This window comes from Fukomys damarensis, unplaced genomic scaffold, assembly GCF_012274545.1.
Source record: "Fukomys damarensis isolate Sample0158 unplaced genomic scaffold, DMR_v1.0_HiC HiC_scaffold_30, whole genome shotgun sequence".
In the NCBI taxonomy this organism is placed as follows: domain Eukaryota; kingdom Metazoa; phylum Chordata; class Mammalia; order Rodentia; family Bathyergidae; genus Fukomys; species Fukomys damarensis.
Window position 1 is genome coordinate 66787029 of NW_022900942.1, and position 21029 is coordinate 66808057.

General features: G+C 37.4%; 1 protein-coding gene across 4 annotated transcripts in view; it reads left to right on the top strand.

Moving 5' to 3' along the window:
• Ankrd12 (ankyrin repeat domain 12) overlaps positions 1 to 21029 on the top strand; it is a 92449-nt gene that overhangs the window by 59991 nt on the left and 11429 nt on the right. For 3 of the 4 annotated variants that reach the window (XM_010638648.3, XM_010638649.3, XM_010638650.3), the window contains one exon: positions 14198 to 18873. In XM_010638648.3, coding sequence (XP_010636950.1) covers positions 14198 to 18873 — 4676 coding nt within the window. Of the gene's footprint in view, positions 1 to 5904; positions 5985 to 14197; positions 18874 to 21029 lie in introns of all 4 variants that reach the window. The other variant, XM_010638651.2, reaches the window with a different exon arrangement.

The window sequence follows — 21029 nt, forward strand, 5'->3', positions numbered from 1 at the left end:
TATATATATATAGACAGTAGATGAGATCTACTGTAGATAGAGTATTTGGATCTGTGTTGGCAGCTGGATTGTGCTGACATAGCAAGATATATTAGGAGACACCTATTTCTTAGGAAACACCTACTGAAGTTTTATAGGGCTATAGGCCCATGATGTATGTAATTACCTTCATACTTCAGGTTAAAAATATATATTACATACATATATGTATAATGTGTTAAAGCAAATTATAGAGCAGGGAATAAAGCATTAACAGAAGCAAGTCTGGGAAAGGATATACCACGTTTAGTATTTTCTTTTTCAGAAACTGGGGATTGAACTCAGGACCTTGCGCTTGTGAGGCAGGTGCGGTGCCACTGAGCTGCATCCCTGGAAAAAAAATTTTTTTAAATTTATAATCATTTCCCCATAAAGTTTAAAATCATACAAATACATGAGAATCCTTACTCTGTCCATTAAAAAGACCTAAAGGCAATGAATTAGTAGCAGTAATCATTCCTAGTTCCCAAATTATCCTAAAATGTTTTCTACTAAAAGAAAATTAGGCTCTTTGGATAAAACTGTTTCCAGGTCAGGAGCAGGAAATGCAAAAGATGAATGTGGAATATCTTTTTGTTCCCGATTTCCAACAAGATAGGAAGTAATATAAGGTCTTTCACAAGATCTTACGAGACAACTTGGAGAAGTTTCCCACTGACCAGGACAGGATATGAGCTGTACTAAGGCCAGTAATTGCAGAAGTGTGGAACCCATCAAAAATATTTAAATCTACAAGTTTATGATGGTACTCTTTAAAATTAAGCAAATGAAGAGAACAAAACCCTTTTTCCTGCCTTTCCTATATGAACTGTGTTGCGGGTTAACCTCATTGGTAAGGTGAAGTGTTTTTATTCCAGCTAAATTGCATCCCCCAAGTGAATATGCATTAAACATCTGCAGTTTCTCACATTAAATTAAAAAATGAAATATCATATTGTGCTGGCAATAGGGCCATATCAGAGGGACAGCCTCAGCCTCGAAGGACCTCAGGATCCAGCTGCCAACATACAAAAATTGCCAGGGTCAGAGGAGCATGTTGAACTGTATCAGCAGTGTGCAATCAGCAAATTCCAGATTGTTGGAAACCCAAGTAGATCTGTTGTTTTGAACAGACAAATTGTATGGAAAAGAGAAAGGAGAACATACAAGAAAAAATAAATAACTTGAAAGGCATATCATACTTTTTAAAATGAGTAAGACTGAAAAAGAAGCATATATTAATAGGTGATTTATTATTCCCTGGGAGAATCTTCTACAAACCTCAGTTAAAGTAAATGTCATATGGAAGATTCAGGGTGTGGATAAACTCATTTTTTAGTACTTAGAAATTCTTGAGATAAGCTGAGAATTTAGCTCAGTTATTCTACTTCCTGCCTCACAAGCACAAGGACCCGAGTTCAATTCCTGGTCCAAAAAAGAAATTGAGGTAATGTATTATTTTCCTCTCATTGCTGAAACAAAATACCCAGCAACAAAAGTGAAGAGGGGAAAGGATTTATTTGGCTTAGAGTTCATTGAGGTTCCAGACTGTAATCAGCTGACTCCAATGCAGGGATGACAAATATGCCTGGCAGAGCAGAAGCAGTGTGGCATGCACAAGGCAGCAAAGGTAACAGGGTTTAGGCAAGGGAATACATTAAATACGGGACACAAAATTTATAAGATTATTTTATGATAATTACTTAAAGTCAAATGCGCGAGATTAACCACACACTAGCAGCCCAAAGAATCCAGCCCAGGGCCTACTTTCCAGCAGGGTCCTACACAAGTCCAGCTAAAGGCTTAAGAGTCCAGGGCAATGTCCTCCATTAGTCCAGCCAGAGGCCTGGAGCCCATGGAAGTGTCCCATGCTTGTCCACATTGAGCATCTGCACCTGGAAGGCCCAAAGGCCAGGGGTGGGTGCCAGAAAACCCACACCAGTTAGATGAAGGAACCGTGCCACCAAGCTGAGGAATCCACATTAGAGCCAGGAGGTGATGCTCACTATGAAGATCAGAGCTCCCCTAACGAAAACAGCAGCCATTCCCAGCTACAGCAAGGCCCCAAGCTGCTCCTCCTACAAGAACAGCCTGGTTCACTTCAGGAAAGTCATCTACAGCAAGCTTCTAAAAAATCAACAGCCCAAGATCTTCGCCTCCATTTCTCTTTTTATGGCTGTTGGTAAAAATCTTCAGGTGGGTCCTGCACTCCCAGACCATGCCGATTCAGTTCAGCTGGGGGTTACAAGTTGACCATTAGTCAATCTGCCACCGATAATGTGTTAAAAGGACAAGCCTGATGCATACTCCATAATTTTTGAGAAGGAATAGTGAATTTTCTGTTTCATCCATCTAGAAGTGGGACTAATTAATTACAGGAAGCAGAGACAGGGTGGGTAGTGAATTCAGAGAGAAAAATGTAATACTGTTGAAGAACTGGCATCAGTCGATATTTAAAGGAAATATAAAGTTTAAACTATAAACAAAATTGTGATGGTGGCAACTTTGCTTTCCAGTGTCTGTTTTTATCTCCTCACCTTCTAATGTAGACTTCGTAAGTGTTGGGTACATAAATAGTGTTCAGTTAGTATTTATTGAGGCGAAGGACTAGCCCTTAAAGATTGTGCCAGGACTCTCCAGCACCCCCAAATCCAATGAATACCTGAATCTCTGTGTAGGCTAAGCCGGTCCCTCATAAGGACTAGGAAAGCCTGTGGAGCCCTGGAGCCTGGAGTTGGAGAACAGGCTGCTTCCTCCCAGTGCTTAAGCTGCTGACCATCTCCAGGTGGGGACCAGACCTTGCAAAGTGTTATGCTTGGAGCACTTCCACCCTATGTTGGAATGAGCCAACAGAAGGAGGCAGCAACCTTGAAATTCACCTAGATGCAGAAGAGATCAGTTCAGACAAACAGAATATTAGTCCACTAAGTAAAGCAACTTGATGAAACATAGTGAACATGAACACTTAAGAAAATTGACATATAGCACAAAAGATTTTAGGACCTAACAAAACATGATCAGACAGCCAAACTCAGTAGGTGAAGGACACAGACACTGTTAAGACTTAAATCATGAAACTGGAAAGTGAGTTAAAATAATTCTTTTGTACCTCACAGCAGAAATACAAATAGAATCATAAATGAAAAGATAAGAGACTCTAGGACTAGATAGATACTGGATAGCTAGCACATCTAACATGTGAATAATATTTATGGAAATTTAAACGAGAAAAGAAACAGGTGGAATATAGGCAACAGTTATATAATTAATAGCAGAAAACTGTCTTAGTTGGGGAGAAAAAAAAGCCTGGATCTGATAGTTGTGAAATTCATTGAGCTCTGGGTGGATCAAACAGGTAACATATGCCTAGCTGTACACTGGCCAAATTCCTTAGCCATGAGCAAAACATTTCCTACAAAGAAACGTCGTCAGATTGGCATTGGACTTAAATTTGCAACAGTGAAGGGTAGAATACTGGGAGGAAAAAAAAAACTACAACGTAAGGATCCTGTACCTGGAGAAGGTATTATTTACCTGTCAGATTCAAAAAGGTAATTGTAGGGCCAGGGATTTAGCTCAGTGGTGCCATGGCCTGCCTTATAAGCATAAGGTCCCAAGTTGGATCCCCAGTACCAAAAAATAAAACAAAAAGATGATTGTAGGTTTTTAGAGGTTTAAAAGGCATATCAGTATATACATTTTGTAGAAGTTTAAAAACGACCATCTTGTGGAAGTGGTTAACTAATAGAAGCAATAAAAAGGCAGGTATGTGGATTGTTAACTATCCTTTTGAAAGGATAGTTGGTGACACTTAACAAAATACAAGAGCCTTTATCATTTTAGAAATATGTACTGAAGTATTTATGGATGAAACAACAGAATGAATGGATCTACTTCAAAAAATCAGAGAGGGGAGGGGCAGGGTGAGCAGACAAGACAAAAGATTGATGGTTAGTAGAGCTAAATCACAAGTGTGTCTATAAGATTCTATTTACCTTTGAGTAAGTTAATATTTTACAGCACAGAAACATTCTTAATACTTATATTTTTTAATCTAGCATGTACATTTTTGGGAATATCCTGTGCCTATTTACAGTACTCTCTCTAATCACCAAAAAATGTAGGTAATTGTCACTAAAGAATTGATTGAATAAAGTCACACCATGGATCCACACAACCATGAAAACTGTCAGTCCTGTACTTAGAGCTGCAGTTACTTGGAGAGATTTTCATAAGGTTTTGTGAGTTAGAGAAGTCTAGATGAATAATCGTAGCTCATGTTTTATTAAATGAACAGTATTGCTTGGTTTGGGATTTTTTTTGTTGTTGTTTCTAGCCTCGGATTGGTTTTGATTTTTTGGTACTAGGGCTTGACTGCAAGGCCTCATGCATGCCGAGTGCTCCAGGACTGAGCTACACCCTAGCCCTAAAGAGTGTCCACAGAATCTGTGTGCATGCTTGTATATGCACATGTAATATTTTTGTGTGAATTTGTGTAATTGTGGAGCAATGTCTGGAAGGATGTGTAGCAGGCTGCTAGTGAGGCATGTGTTAGAAGGCTAGTGGTGGAAATATACAAAATTCTGTCAAAATCTTCTCTTGGCCTGCAAGCATGTCTGTTTACTCTTCACAACTGTGCTTCTTAAAATACAGTCTAAACTAATTCCTCCATGGAACCTGAGATCACACATTATCTTCTCACTGCCACATTCCTTAGATGTATATTAGTTCTGTCCTTTCAAACTCAGAATTTCACAGTGTTGGTCTTGTTCTTTCTAAAATTCTGTTAACTTGGTTTCTGGGCCATAATTCTCTTTGACTTTCATCCAGTGCCCCAGACCGTTCCTCCTCAGTTTCCTTGTAGAATATCGTCATCATTTCCTTCCCCATGTACCTCTGTGTTGGTTTTCCTAAGAATACTACTTTCTCAATCCTCTTCTCTTACTACATACTCTCCCAAATAAATTTCATTCTCACAGTTGGAACTATATGGCAAGGACTTTGAAATATCTTCCTCTATCCTGGGCTTTTCTCTTAAGCATCAAACTTAATTTAGCTGCCTTCTAGGTAACACATGCTTCCACAAAGAAAAATCAGCATTCGCTGTGTGTGTTGGTGCACACCTGTAATCCCAGCACTCAGGAGGCTGAGGCACGAGGACCGCTGTGAGTTTGAGACTAGCCTGGGCTACATAGTGAGTTCCAGGTCAGTCTCAACTACATAGTGAAACCCTGTCTCAAAAAAGCAAAAAGAAAAGAAAAATTAGCATTCATAAGTAGACCTTACTTTCCCCTGTTCTCTTTGTTTTTCTTAACTTAATGGTACTATCATCAGCCGTACATATAAGTCATATTTTTCAAAGTCACCCTAAACTTCTTCCTTTTCCTTTGCCTCAATTATTCAACAACTGTTTCTTAATTTTGAACACCTGTATGTGTTCAGACGTAGTTTAAGCACTGAGGTGCAGCTGATTAAGAAAACAAATATTAACATCATCCACTAACCCCTGTCACCTTCCACTTTCAATATATCTGTAAATCCATCTACTAGTAACAGGCACCTTTATGTTATGTGGAGTCAGGATTTTAATAACTGAAATTGGATTGATTTCCCCAAGAAAATAAGAAAATAAGAATGAAAGCATTTTTATGTGGTATGTTATTCTATTTATTATGGCTGTGAACTCTCTAATTTTGGTCTCTTTAAAAGTCAAGCTATGAAAAGCAATAAACTTCCTTTAGAAAATTGCAACAAATTTTTCCTACAGAAGAAAGGTTTTACTTTTAAATTTACTTGTTTAATTAGAGCAGAACACACTTCTAGAACCTTTCTGATTTTCACTGACAATAATTTCATGTGTTCATCAGCTATGTATTGATTTTTCAGAATATTTATTTTCCACATGGTGAATGTGCCTGAATTATTGCTTGGTCAAAGTCCCTCAAGGAATGATGCAAAAATTATCAGTAAGTATCATGCAAAGATTTTGGAGTTGCTGAAAAAGACTGATGAAAATACCCAAAGTTTCTTGCTTAATTTACACGAGGTCCTTGTTAGACTTAACTTTATCAGACTTCAGTCTAAATTCAGAACATACTACCATTTATTCAAGGGTTACTTTACCTGCCCACTGATGTTTATTTACGCAAAGCCTGAGAGCATCATTACCCATCTGCATTATCATGTCATCCACATGACAGATTTTAAGTGCTACAAGCATAGAAAATGACCAAACTGAATTTCAGAACCTAAAAAACTTGGAGACACTAAAAGAATGTCACTAATGTAGAATTCTAAATATGATTTATTCCTTTCGACATTGTGCTTTATGCTACTAAGAGTACCCATTCTATAAACTGTCTGTTACCAGTACTCAAGAAGAGAAGCTCAGGCAAATCATGTACCATTTTTGTTTCATCAGAAAGGAAAAACTGCTGTGGAAAGATGTCAGCTGAAATAAACGGTGTGCTCTGTGACATAATTGATTTCCACTCTGGTGCAAGGTTGTCATTTTGTGAGGGATCAGTAATAAGCCCTTTGAAGACTGGTCTCACTTCATGGACCACACTTTCAGTAGCAGTTTTATGTTGTGCATATCAGACATTTTGATAATATTGCAGGATAATGTTGTATATCTGGTTAACACAGCTTATTTGTATATAAATGTGTGCTACTTTCAAATTTACATAATTCTTTAGTCTCTTTTCCCCCTAATTTCTGCCCCTTTCTCACAGTCTTATCTACCTTCCTTACAGAAACTCCCTATTAATTTCCTGTACAGAAATTCTGTCTAATAGCGTTTGCTGTAAATATAGCTTGTTGCTGACATGCTGAGAAGTCAATCCTGTTCAGAGTGCCTCATCTTACAAGTCATCACTGTAGTAATAGAGAAGTAGGTAACTGTCACATCGGGGCCTCTGTATTTTCTGATACTCCCTAGTTCCCCACAGTAAGATTTTGTTAACTTTGCCACTGATTTTATTATTTTAAAATAGTACACACTGGAGAAGGTTTAAGATGCTAGTCATTGTCATAAGAATTGCTCGCCTTCATTAAGTAACTACTGTAAATGTTCCTTACTTGCAGTCTTCATTACAACCAAAGAAATGCTTCATCATAGTACATACACTACTTTTAGAGTCTGCTCTAAGAAAAATTAGACTTCTGAAAAGACAGTAATGTATTCTTATGCACCTAGTATCTACTTAGTGCATTTCTGTTTCATAAAACAAGCAGTATTTTAATCCTCATTTTCTTCTCTGCGGGTGTATGTGTGGTACTGGGAATTGAACTTGGGGTCTTCATGCTGAGCTATAGTTCCAGCCCCTTTTCTTTCTCTTTCTTTTTTGAGACAGTGTCTCATTAAGTTGTCCTGGCTGGGCTGGAACTTATGGTCCTCCTGCCACAGTCTCTTAGAGTGCTGGTATTGCAGGCATGTGCCAGTTTGAATCCTCATTTTCTCAATGTTAAAGTAGAATTTAATTGTACTACTATACTATAAATAGTCATAATTTTAGAAACTCATTTTCTCACCTGTATTTCAAGAACTATGAAATATAAGTAGTGATACATACTTCTATGGAGTTCCTACAGTTAAGAAATCCAGAAATCACAAAAAGTTTGTTTAGTCAAAATATACCGAAATTTTATCATATAGCTTTGCATGATGTTATTTCCTCAGGAGGGAAGCATTGCCTCAGGAAATTGTGAAGCAGCCTTTTTAACTTTAGACATACAAGGGTTACAGGACGAGATTACACACAGGGTGTTTTGGACTGTCCAAATACATATCAATGTATTTAATCATTAGAATTTAGACTCAATAAAACATTTTATAGAATAAAGGAGTTTGTATGTTAATGTACATAAAGATTTTTCTACTTAGCAAGGTAAGGTAGAATGTAAGTAGTTTTATTCCTTCCCAAATGGCATGTTTTGGGCCAGGGATTTAGCCCAGTGGTTCTGGTGCCTGCCTTGCAAGCACAAAGGCCTGAGTTCGATCCCTGGTTTAAAAAAAAAAAAATCACACACACACACACACACACACACACACACACACCAAATGGCATGTTGTAATAACTTCAGTATATTTGTTAGGAACAGGAGTTAGAGTTCATGGGGAAAATCACTGTTCATGTTTAACCCCAGCACCTAACCATTAGTGATCTCTTCTTCAGTTAAGCCTATTTTACAAATTGTTGAATAGTAGCAAGCACCATGTCTGGTGTTTATATTCCACCTATCCCTGAGGTATCAGTGCGTACAAGAAATGAAATACCTAAGGTGCATGTACCTGATAGGCAAGAGGTATTCTTTATTTAGTGACCATTATGGCCATTGAAAAGAAATTCCAGTATAGTGTTCTGTGAGCTCTCCTTTTTCTGTGCTTTATAACATGTATACTTTATACACAGAATTCTAAATTTTAATGTTTTGAACTTATAAAATACAAATAGCATCAATGTGCTTCTACCATTATCTTCAGTTCTTTTTTGAAAATCAATGCATATCTTACCATGTGTTTTATGTGAATTAATTATATCACCTAGCCCCAGCGTTTTTGTGTTTTAATTCTAGCTGAGTGCCTTTTTCATGTGTTTTATGTGAATTAATTATATCACCTAGCCCCAGAGCCTTTAAGTTTTAATTCTAGCTGAGAGTGCCTTTTAGAGAAAACACCAAATTTTAAGAAGAAAGGAAAACAGGAAAAGTTATGAATACTTTAAAGACCATACATTATAAAAGTGGGCTATTTAGCGTGTATAAAAATTATATACTTTATATTCTACACCTTTAACTTCCAGGTAGATAGGTAGGTAGGTAGGTAGATGGATGGATGGACAGAAGAAGGGGGGGGCGGAAGGAGACTGTAGATGTAGCTGCATTATGCTCTGGATGGCTGCAAATTCATGTAAGTCATTAAATTTTATGTGATATAAAATAAGTCTGCTAAATACCTCTCTTAGAAGTTCATACAAATATAGAGGTCAAGAAATTTGATTGACATTTGCCCAAAAACTTTATTTTATTTGTTGCACACATCAGAGCTAATCAGTATTTGTTTTAAAATGTTAACTTGGTTATTTTCTTAACTCGGTTTCTACCACTGCCTAGTAACTTAAAGTGGGTCTGTCACATAGAGTGGTGAGATATTGCTAAACATTGAAAACTAAAAATCTTTGTAAAGGGTACATTTGGGTAGAACACAAACCAAAACCAAAACACTTTCCCTTGAAACTATTAATTACATGTGCCATACATTTAAATAAGTTTAGCTTTAGCTATATAATCTTGTCTGCAGAAAAAACATGTTTTTATCTGGTCATGGCTAAAAGTACCTCCATGTAATGTATGTATTTTTAATGGCATGTCTGAGGCTGGGTGATTTTGCCAGTTTCCTTTTGTAACATCATATTTTTGTAGTGATACCTCTTTTATTGAGGAAGAAAATCTTACAGAATTAATTGTGTTACTGACAATTAAATAGAAAGGCATTGATAACTGAGGGATGTATATTAAATGCTGTGCTACCTGATTTTATCTTATGTAGCTTTTGCTTTTATATGTATATTGTTAGCTATTCTGTACCCTGTCCACCTCACTTCTAAACTCAACCTGTAGTTTGCTTACCAATATGTATTAGTGTAGAAGTAAAGTGAAAACAGATTGTCAGCTGGTATACTTATTCCTAAGTGAATGTATGATTACTTCTTAACCTACAAAGCAGAATTTAAACACCTAACATTTACTTCAGGGAATTGAGATTTAGAAATGTAAATGTAGGAGAGACCACATGAAATTACCTAATATTTATTCTCCTGTCTCTAAGTTACATTTTCCAGCTACTGTGACACAGTTGAAGCAGTAAAGATTTATTTGCTAAAATACTGGTGCATTTGTCTGTTACTTGGCCAGGTAACATAAATACCAGCCATATTTATATAATAAATGCATAAATACCTTAGTTTTGATTAGTGAACTATTGCAGGCAAAGGAACTCAGAATAGACATAAAGGAGGCCTGCTGCAGATGGGATCCATTTTCCCAATGAGGCTCTCTGGAGGACTTCTCAACCCCAGAGTTGGTGTGCTCAGGGAGCAGTTTCCTCTGGAAGACTGAGATGAGAGGGAACCACAGGTAGGAGACGGGCCTCTTAACAAAGGAAGAAACCCAGAGATGTGAGGAAATTAATGAAGGACAAGAAGGGCCAGGAGGAACAAATAGAACATCTGATCCAGGAGATTATAAATAATGTAGGGGGGAAATGTAAGGTCTCCAGGTCCTTAGAGAACTCCCAGGGCAACAGATCTACCAGCCCTATAACCACATGCTGTTGCATGAAAAAATAATCACAGGCCATGAAAGTCCTTGAGATTCAAGCCATGTGTGTTTGTATGTGCGTGTGTGTGTGTGTTACTAAAGTCAAGAGTTCTGTTCAGGACTAAGGACTGCAGAAAATAAAGACAGACACAAGAAAAATGATATTAAGCATAAAAGGATATACACTATTCATGTTTCAAAAAAGAGCAAATGCCAGAAAAAAATGTTTATTAGTTGAAGAAACTGAAGACTTAAGTTTTTAGATCAAAGGTAATGGTTTTTAATAGAAATGAGAAAACGCATAGCAAGGCACATAACTTTTAAGAGTGAAGTGTTGTTTCGTTTTGTTTTGAGTAACACGGTTAGAACTCAGGACCTTGTGTTCGTGAGGCAGGCTTGGTGCCACTGAACTAAATCCCAGGCCTGCAAAAGTGAAGTGTTTTTTAAATGTCCTGTAAGCCTCCCAAAATAAACATAATCAATGAAGAGATAGAAAGACTAATTTAGGATTTTGATGAAAATTTCTCAGATTAAAGCAATGACCAGAATATCAAATTTTTGTGGAAAATGTTATCAAAAAAGATTAGATCCTAATGAATATTGTGCAGATTTGATTCTCAGGTTTACTGCATCGTGCTATTGATGATAGGCATTTTATTTATCAAGGGCCAAAACTACACAGCAGATAAACCGCTTGAGCATTTCATGGGTGAAATATGAAGCAAAGCAAAGTGTGGGAAGATGTGAGGCTGCTCGCAGAGTGTATGAGCATGCTTTCTGAAAGAATGGTCAGTAGTACATTTGGTGAGGGGGTAGGAATTCTGTTTAGTGTAAGTTAACTCAAAGTCAAATGTGAAAATATTAAGTGAGCTGTAAAAATGGTTCTTCTGGGTGATGGGATTACTGTAGGGTAGCTTTTATTCTCTCCTTTACCCATCTATGTATTTTCTTGCTTTCTGTTTCTAATATGAAATCACAAAATACAGTAACATCTTTTCACATGTTTGTGCAGTTCATCTTGCCTGTATTTAGCCCCTTTTACATACTTGATTTTTCAGAAGTAACATAGTTTTAAGTACCCATTTTGAAGTCTGAGAGACTTGGTTTTGGAGACCTAGTTCTACCAGCTAGTAACTTTATTGTCATGGGCAAATTTATCAGTAATATTAACATTCTTATGTCGTAGTATTCTGGTTATGTAAGATGGGCAGAGATCAGTGAGACAATTTACAGACTTGCATGAATATAGTTCATCTTACCATGCTTATTTTCTATATAAATGCTCTTATTTAGTTGTAATATCTCTTTTTTAAAATCATTACTTACTAGCATTAAATCATAGTTAGCAAATGCAGTTCATATTGTTACCCCCACCCCTTTCTCTCCCCTTCCATTTCACCTCCCTCTTCTTTGGGGAGTGGTAAGTATTTCACACAAGTTTTTGTCAATTAGGACTAATACTTTAATGTATCAAATGTAAATTTGGGCTTGGGATATAGCTCCTGGTAGACCACTTGCCTACTATGTGTGAGGCCCATTGTTTAGTCCCAGCCCTGATGGCGGATATACATATAGCATGTCACCAAGCACTAACACATAAAAAATTAGGTACCAGAAAATACATTCTTCTATTGTTCATTCTGTTTCTTTGCTCCCCTCTCTGCCTTCCCCTGTGAAAACCAGTGTCTACATAGATTCATATGACTGTTGGTTTCCATAGCTCTCATTGTGTCTCTGTGACAAATGAAGTAAGTACCTGGAGTTGGCTCGAATCAAGAATAAAAATGATGGGATCGGCTTTCAGCTTTGTAAATTAACACATGCAGTGGTTTTAGTTTATATGCTGTGTCCCTTTCTCTTGTTTTCTGGGTAATGAGTAGTAGCTACACATGGATGGCGTAAGCCAGGTGTATGCCAAGGACTTCGTGCTCATCAGCCCGTTTACTCCACGTCACAGCCCTGTGAGTGTTAGCCTCTACAAATACATACTGACCGTGAAGCATAGAACACACATTTGAACACAGGGCTCACCAGCACTTGTGTACTGCCCCACTACCTGAGGCTGTTTATTATGTGTGTGGAAACTCCCTGTCAGAGCTGATGTCAGTGCAGTGGAAACAGGAGTCCTGTGTATTCTTAGTTGTGCCTAATATGAGATGTGCCATGGCTAAACTCGTCATCATTTCCAATGCTGAAAATGAAAAACATTAATGATATTTCTTGGTTTGTCTTTTTTGTTATAGACCATATTATTACTAATTTAAAATCCTTAGTGAAAGAATGCATTTCGTAATTAACATTCTCAAATATGTTCTTACATGTTACCTGATTTTATACTCAGAAAGAAAATTATAAAATCTTTCTAAATATAATAATACATACGTTCCTCATTGAATGACCCTATTTAACAACTGTTCACACTTAGGACCGAGGCATACTGTTCAAATTTACAACCCACTGCTCAGACTTACAACCTGTCTTTTTTTTTTTCTTTTGTACAGTTCTCTACACCTTCTTTGTGGAGGAAGCTTCAATGTCTTTTTTGTACAACTTGTTTATATGGTGCTATAATTTTTGCTGATTGTATTATACAGTACAGTACTATAGTTCTATGTTATACATTACTGCATGTAAGAGCTTATGCAAATAGAAGCAAAGTCATCAAGTTGGAGTTTCCTTTGATCATCTCTTTCTTCTGAATACTGTAATATACATACTATATATAACTCCTCTTTTAGCAAGCAAACAATTAATTTAGTGACCTCTTTGTGGGACTGGCACTCTGTTGTTAAACAAGGAATGTGTATATTTAAGGGCTTTGTTTTTGTTCTGTACATTGCATAATGTATTGATTATTTAAACCCTTTTAAAATAAGACTAAAATTTAATTTTAAACAAATTAATGCTTTTACTTTTTATAGGAAACCTTAAATACAAAAATAGAAAAAAACTGTAATGAAATAGAATCTGCCAAGGATTTGGCTTTGTTTATACAACAGGTTGAATGTAATTTCATAAAGCTAAATTCTCATGTACTTAAAAATACTACAGGGCTCAGGTTTCGTCACCTCCTTCAAAGCACAAGGTCCCGAGTTTGATCCCTGATACCAAGAATAAAAATACTACTATACAATATAAATATTGACTCTATTATGTCCACTATTATAACAAAGAATTTATTAGTATCAAGTCTAAATTATGGGTAACAAAACTTAAGAAATGAGCAGGGTGTTTTTTAAAAATAATTATTCAATTTATGTTAAAATCATGGTCATACAATTGGGGGTTATAATTCTCAATTTTTCTGATTTTTTTTTTTTTTTTTTACCCCAAATGGGTCAATCCCCGGCACCACTAAAAAAAGAGAAATTTAAATTACTGCCCTTAATGGAAATCATGTTATATTTTATTTTTTTCTAATAAATTTTCAAAACACCTAAAACAACTTACCATATTTACTTAATTAAACCCTTTAATTAATAGTTCTTAATCTTTCTTTCAAATCCAGACTGCTGGATTATAAACCCCTACTGTCTAGAACATCTTTTTTCTTATGTATTATCAGTTTAACCTATGGGCATTGAAAAGAATCAAAAGGATCTCATCAGGGGCTGGGGATTTAGCTCAGTGGTTGCACTGCCTGCCATGCAGGTGCAAAATCCCAAGTTCAATCCCCGGTACCCAAAAAAAAAGGGTCTCATCATAAAGCAGATTCTCTATGAACCTGTTCTGCAATACTGTAGCAGAGTTCTTAAATATTTCTCTTGCACTGTTTACATGAAAATCTGAAATCATTTTGTCTGCCTTATTATATAAGTTATGTTTTGACCAATGGCAGATTTTTCTTTTCTTCTTCTAGATTCTGAAGAGGCTCAGTCTGTAAATCCTTCTAGTGTTGATGAAAATATTGACTCTGAAACAGAGAAAGAATCTCTCATCTGTGAAAGTAAACAGATTGTTCCCAGTAAAGCACCGCTTCCATCTGCCCTTGATGAGTACGAGTTCAAAGACGATGATGAAGAAGAAATAAACAAAATGATTGACGATAGACATATTCTTAGGAAAGAACAACGAAAAGAGAATGAATCTGAAGCAGAAAAGAGTTTATTTGCAAAACAGGAAAAAGTTTTCTATTCTAAATCATTTAAAAGTAAAAAGCAAAAGCCATCTAGGGTTCTGTATTCAAGTACTGAAAGCTCTGATGATGAAGTTCTTCAGAGCAAAAAGATTTCTACTGCATCTTCTGTGCCTGAAACATCAAATTCTGATACACAAGCTAAAAAAGAGTATGAATACAAGCAGAAGGGCAAAGTGAAAAGGAAGTTAAAAAACCAGAACAAAAATAAAGAGAACCAAGAGCTAAAGCAAGAAAAAGAAGAGAAAGAAAATACCAGAGTAGCAAACTTGACAGTTAATACTGCACTGGATTGTTCAGAAAAGACTAGAGAGGAGGGAAATTTTAGGAAATCGTTTAGCCCAAAAGATGATTCTTCATTACACTTATTTCATATTTCCACTGGTAAATCTCCCAAACATTCTTGTGGATTAAGTGAAAAACAATCAACACCACTAAAACAAGAACATACTAAGACATGTTTATCACCAGGAAGCTCTGAGATGTCATTACAGCCCGATCTTGTTCGGTATGATAATACAGAATCTGAATTCTTGCCAGAAAGCTCAAGTGTTAAGTCTTATAAGCATAAGGAAAAAAATAAACATCAGAAAGACTTCCACTTAGAATTTGGTGAAAAGTCAAATTCCAAAATAAAGGATGAAGATCATAATCCCACATTTGAAAATTCAGATTGCACACTGAAAAAAATGGATAAAGAAGGTAAAACATTAAAAAAACATAAATTGAAACATAAGGAAAGGGAAAAAGAAAAGCACAAAAAAGAAATTGAAGGTGAAAAGGAAAAATACAAAAATAAGGATGGTCCTAAAGAACTACAAAGGAGTGTGGAATTTGATAGAGAGTTTTGGAAAGAGAATTTTTTTAAAAGTGATGAAACTGAAGATCTATTTTTAAATATGGAAAATGAGTCCCTAACATTAGAAAAAAAATCAAAATTGGAAAAAAGCACCAAAGATGAGAAATCATCTAAGGAAAAGCATGTCTCAAAAGAGAGGAATTTTAAAGAAGAACGGGAAAAGATTAGAAAGGAAAGTGAGAAATCTTTTAGGGAAGAAAAGATTAAAGATGCAAAAGAAGAAAGAGAAAATGTACCAACAGATAAAGAAATAGAATTCACTTCTTTGGGTATAAGTGTAAATGAGGAATCTGTGGGACTTCATTCAGTGGAAAAGGAAATAGACATTGAAAAACAAGAGAAACATATAAAAGAAAGTAAGGAAAAATCCGAGAAACGATTTCAAACTAAAGACACTGAGAAGACTGAAAGAAAAAATTCTGAAAAGGAGAAGAAAATAAAACATGAGCATAAATCAGAAAAAGACAAGTTAGATTTTAGTGAATGTGTCGATAGAATAAAAGAAAAGGATAAACTGTACTCACATCACCCAGAAAAATGTCATAGAGAAGGTGAGAAGATAAAAAATAGTATTAGAAAAGCTGATGACAGGGAGAAAAGTAGAGAAAAGGTGGAGAGAAAACATGATAAAGAAAAACCTGAAAAAGAGAGACACCTAATAGAGAACAAAGAAAAGCACGCACTAGAGAAAAAAAATAAACAATCAGATAACACTGAGTATACTAAATCAGAAAAAAGCAGAAGTAAGGAAAAAGACAGGGAATTGGATAAAAAAGAAAAATCTAGAGAGAAAGAGGGTATAACTAACTCCAGACACGTACAGGAAGAGAAAAAGTCAAGTATGACAGACAGCTTTAGTAAAGCACAACATGAAAAGATTTCATCTCTTAAAGACAAGACAAAAGATGAGCCTTTGAAAACTCCAGATGGAAAAGAAAAAAAAGATAGAGATATAGATAGATATAAAGAACGTGATAAGCATAAAGATAAAATCCAACTAAATAGTTTACTCAAACTGAAGTCTGAAACAGATAAGCCTAAACCTAAGTTATCGCTACCATCAAAAGATACTCGGCCCAAAGAAAAGAGGCTGGTGAATGATGACTTAATGCAGACAAGTTTTGAGCGAATGCTAAGCCTTAAAGACCTAGAAATAGAACAGTGGCACAGAAAACATAAGGAAAAAATTAAGCAAAAAGAAAAAGAACGATTAAGAAACCGTAACTGTTTAGAACTTAAAATAAAAGATAAAGAAAAAACAAAACATGGGCTAGCTGAATCGAAAAATAAAGAACTTACTAGGTCCAAGAGCTCAGAGTTGACTGATACTTATACCAAGGAGAAACAATCTAAAGATGCTGTCAGCAGTCGGTCACAGTCTGTTGACACCAAAAATGTAATGAGTTTAGGGAAGTCATCCTTTGTTTCAGACAGTAGTGTAAACAGATCTCCCAGGTCAGAAGGTGAAAAGCTAGGTCTCAGCTCTAGGTCCATATCCATGATTTCTGTTGCTAGTTCAGAAGATTCCTGCCATACTACAGTGACAACTCCAAGACCTCTTGCTGAGTATGATTCTGACTTCATGTTAGAAGGGTCAGAGTCCCAGATGTCCTTTTCACAGTCACCTTTTTTGCCAGTTGCCAAATCTCCAGCCCTTCATGAAAGGGAGATGGACAGCCTGGCTGAGCCGCCAGAGCGGATTAAACCACCATATGCAAACAGACTTCCAGCAACTCACCTCAGGGCATCTTCTGTAGAAGATGTTAAACTAGTAATGAATGAGGGGAGACCTACTGTAGAAGTTCGAAGATGTAGCATGCCACCTGTCATTTGTGAACATATAAAACAGTTCCAAACAACATCAGAAGAAAGCAATCAAGGTAGCTTAGCTGTGCCAAAAGATAATTGTCCTTCACCCAAATCTGAGGTATCTTCAAATGTGCCTGAAAGAGACCTTTCAAATGTGTCTAACATACATTCCAGTTTCATGACTTCTCCAACTAGATCTGCAAACGGCAAATACCTTTCAGATGATGTAAATGTAATCAAGAGTACTGGTCCAGTGGGCACTTTAATGAACAGTCCTGTGCATTCAGAACCATCTAGTCAGGTTGGTGTGATCCAAAGTAAATCCTGGGAGATACCCGTGGATAGGCTGGAGTCATTAAGCAGCAGTGACTTTCTCTGTCCAAATTCTAGTACACCTGATCAAGATTTCTCTGTTCAGGGTTTCTGTAATCCAGAAAATAAAATATTGAAAGAACAGAATACTGAGTATTTATCCCTGCACCAGACTGAACTTCCAGGAAACTCTAGTGCTCAGGATCCAGTATCCTTTCTGTCTTCACAGCAGCCTTGCTCTTTCCCCACCCAATCACTTTCAGATGCTGACTCTGTCTCTAAGCATGTATCTTTGTCATATGTTGCCACTCCGGAGCTGGGTATTTTACAACAGAGAGATGCAGTTCAAATGATCAGTTCTATTTCAGATACCGATAATGAATCAACAAAAGATGTGGAAAATACTTTTGTCCTAACAGATGTTCAAAAGACAGATACCTTCATCCCAGGTTACTCTGAAAGCACTATTCAGGAAGCATCACCAAACTTTGAGAAGGCTAGCATGTGGCCTGTGCTACCATCAGAAAAAGACTTGAATGGAAGCGATGGTCTCTCCCCACTAAACACACATGCATTTAGCAAACTCACTCACAAGTCTTCCAGCAGCCATGAAGTTGAGAACAGCGCACCTGACACTCAGGTTATGTCACATGAAAAAGAAAACAAACTGGAGTGTTTGTTTTCAAGTCATTTGAATAAGTATGATCCTGATTTATGTGAAATGAATGCAGGGGTGCCAAAGGGAAACCCACATGAACAAGATAATCCAAAATGTCCCGAAAATGAAAAAGGCCTTCTTTCCATCGAAGATGAAGAATCTCAACAAAGCACTTTATCCAGTCTGGAAAACCACTCGCAGCACTCAGCACAACCAGAAATGCATAAATATAGTCAGTTCGTTAAAGTAGATTTAGAAGAAAATGCTGAAGATGATAAAACTGAAAACCAAATCCCTCCAAGAATGACTAGAAACAAAGCAAATACAACAGCAAATCAAAGCAAACAGATTCTTGCTAGCTGTGCACTGTTACCAGAAAAGGACAGTGATTCATCTCCTAGAGGGAGAATAAGATTAACTGAAGAGGATGATCCTCAGATTCACCATCCGCGGAAAAGGAAAGTATCACGGGTACCTCAGCCTGTGCAAGTGAATCCTTCTTTACTGCAAGCAAAGGAGAAGACCCAGCAATCTCTGGCAGCCATCGTGGATTCTCTGAAGCTAGATGAGATTCAGCCATACAGTTCAGAGAGAGCAAATCCATATTTTGAGTACTTGCACATAAGGAAAAAAATTGAAGAAAAGCGCAAGTTGCTGTGTAGCGTTATTCCTCAAGCACCTCAGTATTATGATGAATATGTGACATTCAATGGATCATATCTTCTGGATGGAAATCCCTTAAGCAAGATTTGTATTCCCACAGTAAGTAACCCTGTCACTTGCTGTACATGTCGCACTATCCAGTAGAAGTATAATGCAAGCTACATACATACAAGTTTTTTAAGTAAACATCAGGTAAAATTAAATACTTTATATAACATAATACATCCAAAATACTATTTAAATATATCAATGTAGAAAGATTACTGAGATTTTACTTAAAAAAAATTAAGTCTCTGTGGGTCAGGGATTTAGCTCTGGTTCTGCCACCTGCCTCAGAAGGGTAAGGTCCCGAGTTCCATCTGTGGTACCAAAAAAGAAAAAAAACAACTAAGTCTTTGAAATCTGGTTTCAGTTCTGATAACCACAATTCAGAAAATGTACAGTAGCTGTATGTATGGCCAGTGGCTTCCTTATTGGGCATCCCAGGACCACTATCACTTAATTGTTTTTCCCTTTGTTTCAAATGAGGTGTATTCTGACTTCTCTGAAGGAAATGCATATGTTTTTGATCCTACCCTTTCCACTCTTCTCTGAAAGAGAAGATCCCATTCCTCTCCACTCTTCCTCTATTAAAACACTTCTTGCTAGCATATTTTTTCAGTTTCCTCCTCCACTGGCCTTTATTCACCCACTCAGAATATATTTGAGTCCCCTCCATCTGGAGGAAAACATTTGCCCATGAGTTTTCCAGCTTGTCAGTGTGAGTTCACCGTTCTTCTGTCTACTTTGCTCTGTGTACTCCCTGCACGTGGAAACAGAAACTGTTTCTGTGCTTTCAGCAGTCTTCCAGCTGCCACTTAGTCCCCCAGAAGTTCTTACCTGCCCACCTCAGCTCTGTTGAACTCCAGCATCAAACCTTCTAGACATCACCCCCAAATGGCCGTGACCTGTCAGCACCTGCACCAGGGTGGGTTCCCCAGGCAGCAGGCTCTGAGCTGATGTGCAAGAGATTTATTAGTGAATGCTGCAACAGTAAGTAGGAGTGTGAAGGAAGCAGAGATGCGCGGAGTGAGAAATGGAGCTGAAGTGCAGGTGGCCTCGGTGAAGCCTACAAGAGCTGTGGGGTGGGCTGGTCCTTCTGAGGGGTGTTCTGCCTGCAGAGAGAGAGCGTGCCGCTGAGTATGCCAGTGCTCTTTCCTGCAAGGTTCTTTGAGAGAGGGTCAGCCCCCTGCACCCCAAGGCGCTGGGGAATGAATTCCTCATTCCTAAACTCGGCACATACCAAAAGGAGTGAACTTCCATCTCTTGTACTCAGAAGCAAATTCGTATTCATCAGTGATGAGACACCAGAATAGGATCTGATCAATCCCAACATTCTAACACTGTGCCTTAAAAATCTAGAAACTCTGTCCCCTCTACCACTGCCCTGATTTAGTGCCCTCGTTGTAGCAACTTTCTCTTTTTCTTCTGGTGTTTTTTCTGCTGGAACTTTCCTTTTTATTTTAAAACACTAAAAAGCTATTTCCTTATATTACTACATAAGCTGTTAGTACCTGGCTTCTCATAATGTACCTTTTAAAATCCAAATCTAGGGTCGGGGATTTAGCTCAGCGGTTCGGTGGCCTGCCTTGCGAGCTCAAGGACCCGAGTTCTCCCCCGAGAAAAAAAAAAAAAAAAAAAAAAAAAAATCCATATCTGAAGCACAGCATGACTCTATGTGTTATAATCTAAGCCCAGTCTGCCTCTTGAACTTTGTTTTCTCGTTGCTCTTTCAAGACTTGATCACTGTCTCTGCTTAGCTCCCCCTTCACAGAACTCTGGCTCCATTGTTATCTTGGCAGTGCTCTATCCTCGTCTCTTGGAGACTGAGTCCCAAATGTGTCGTAAGCTCTTGAGTACATACCAATGCTGTCTTACTCACTTTCCCAGCACTGGGACAGAATATATGACACCCACAGCTCAGAGGAGAGATAGCTCACAGTTTCAGTTCATGGTCATCTGGCTCCAAGACAGAAACAGCATGGTACAAGGACCTGACAGAACAAATCTTTTCAACCCATGGCAACCAGGAAGCAGAGAACAAAGGGAGGAGCCCAGAGGGAGATGCACCCTTGCAGGCCACACCCCAGTGATCTGGCTTTTCCTACCAGGCCCACCCAACCACACATGAAGCTATGCCTCAAGTGGGTAAATCTAGTCACCTTTCAAAGGTCTCCTCTACATGAGACTTTTTTTTTTTTTTTTTTTTTTTTTTT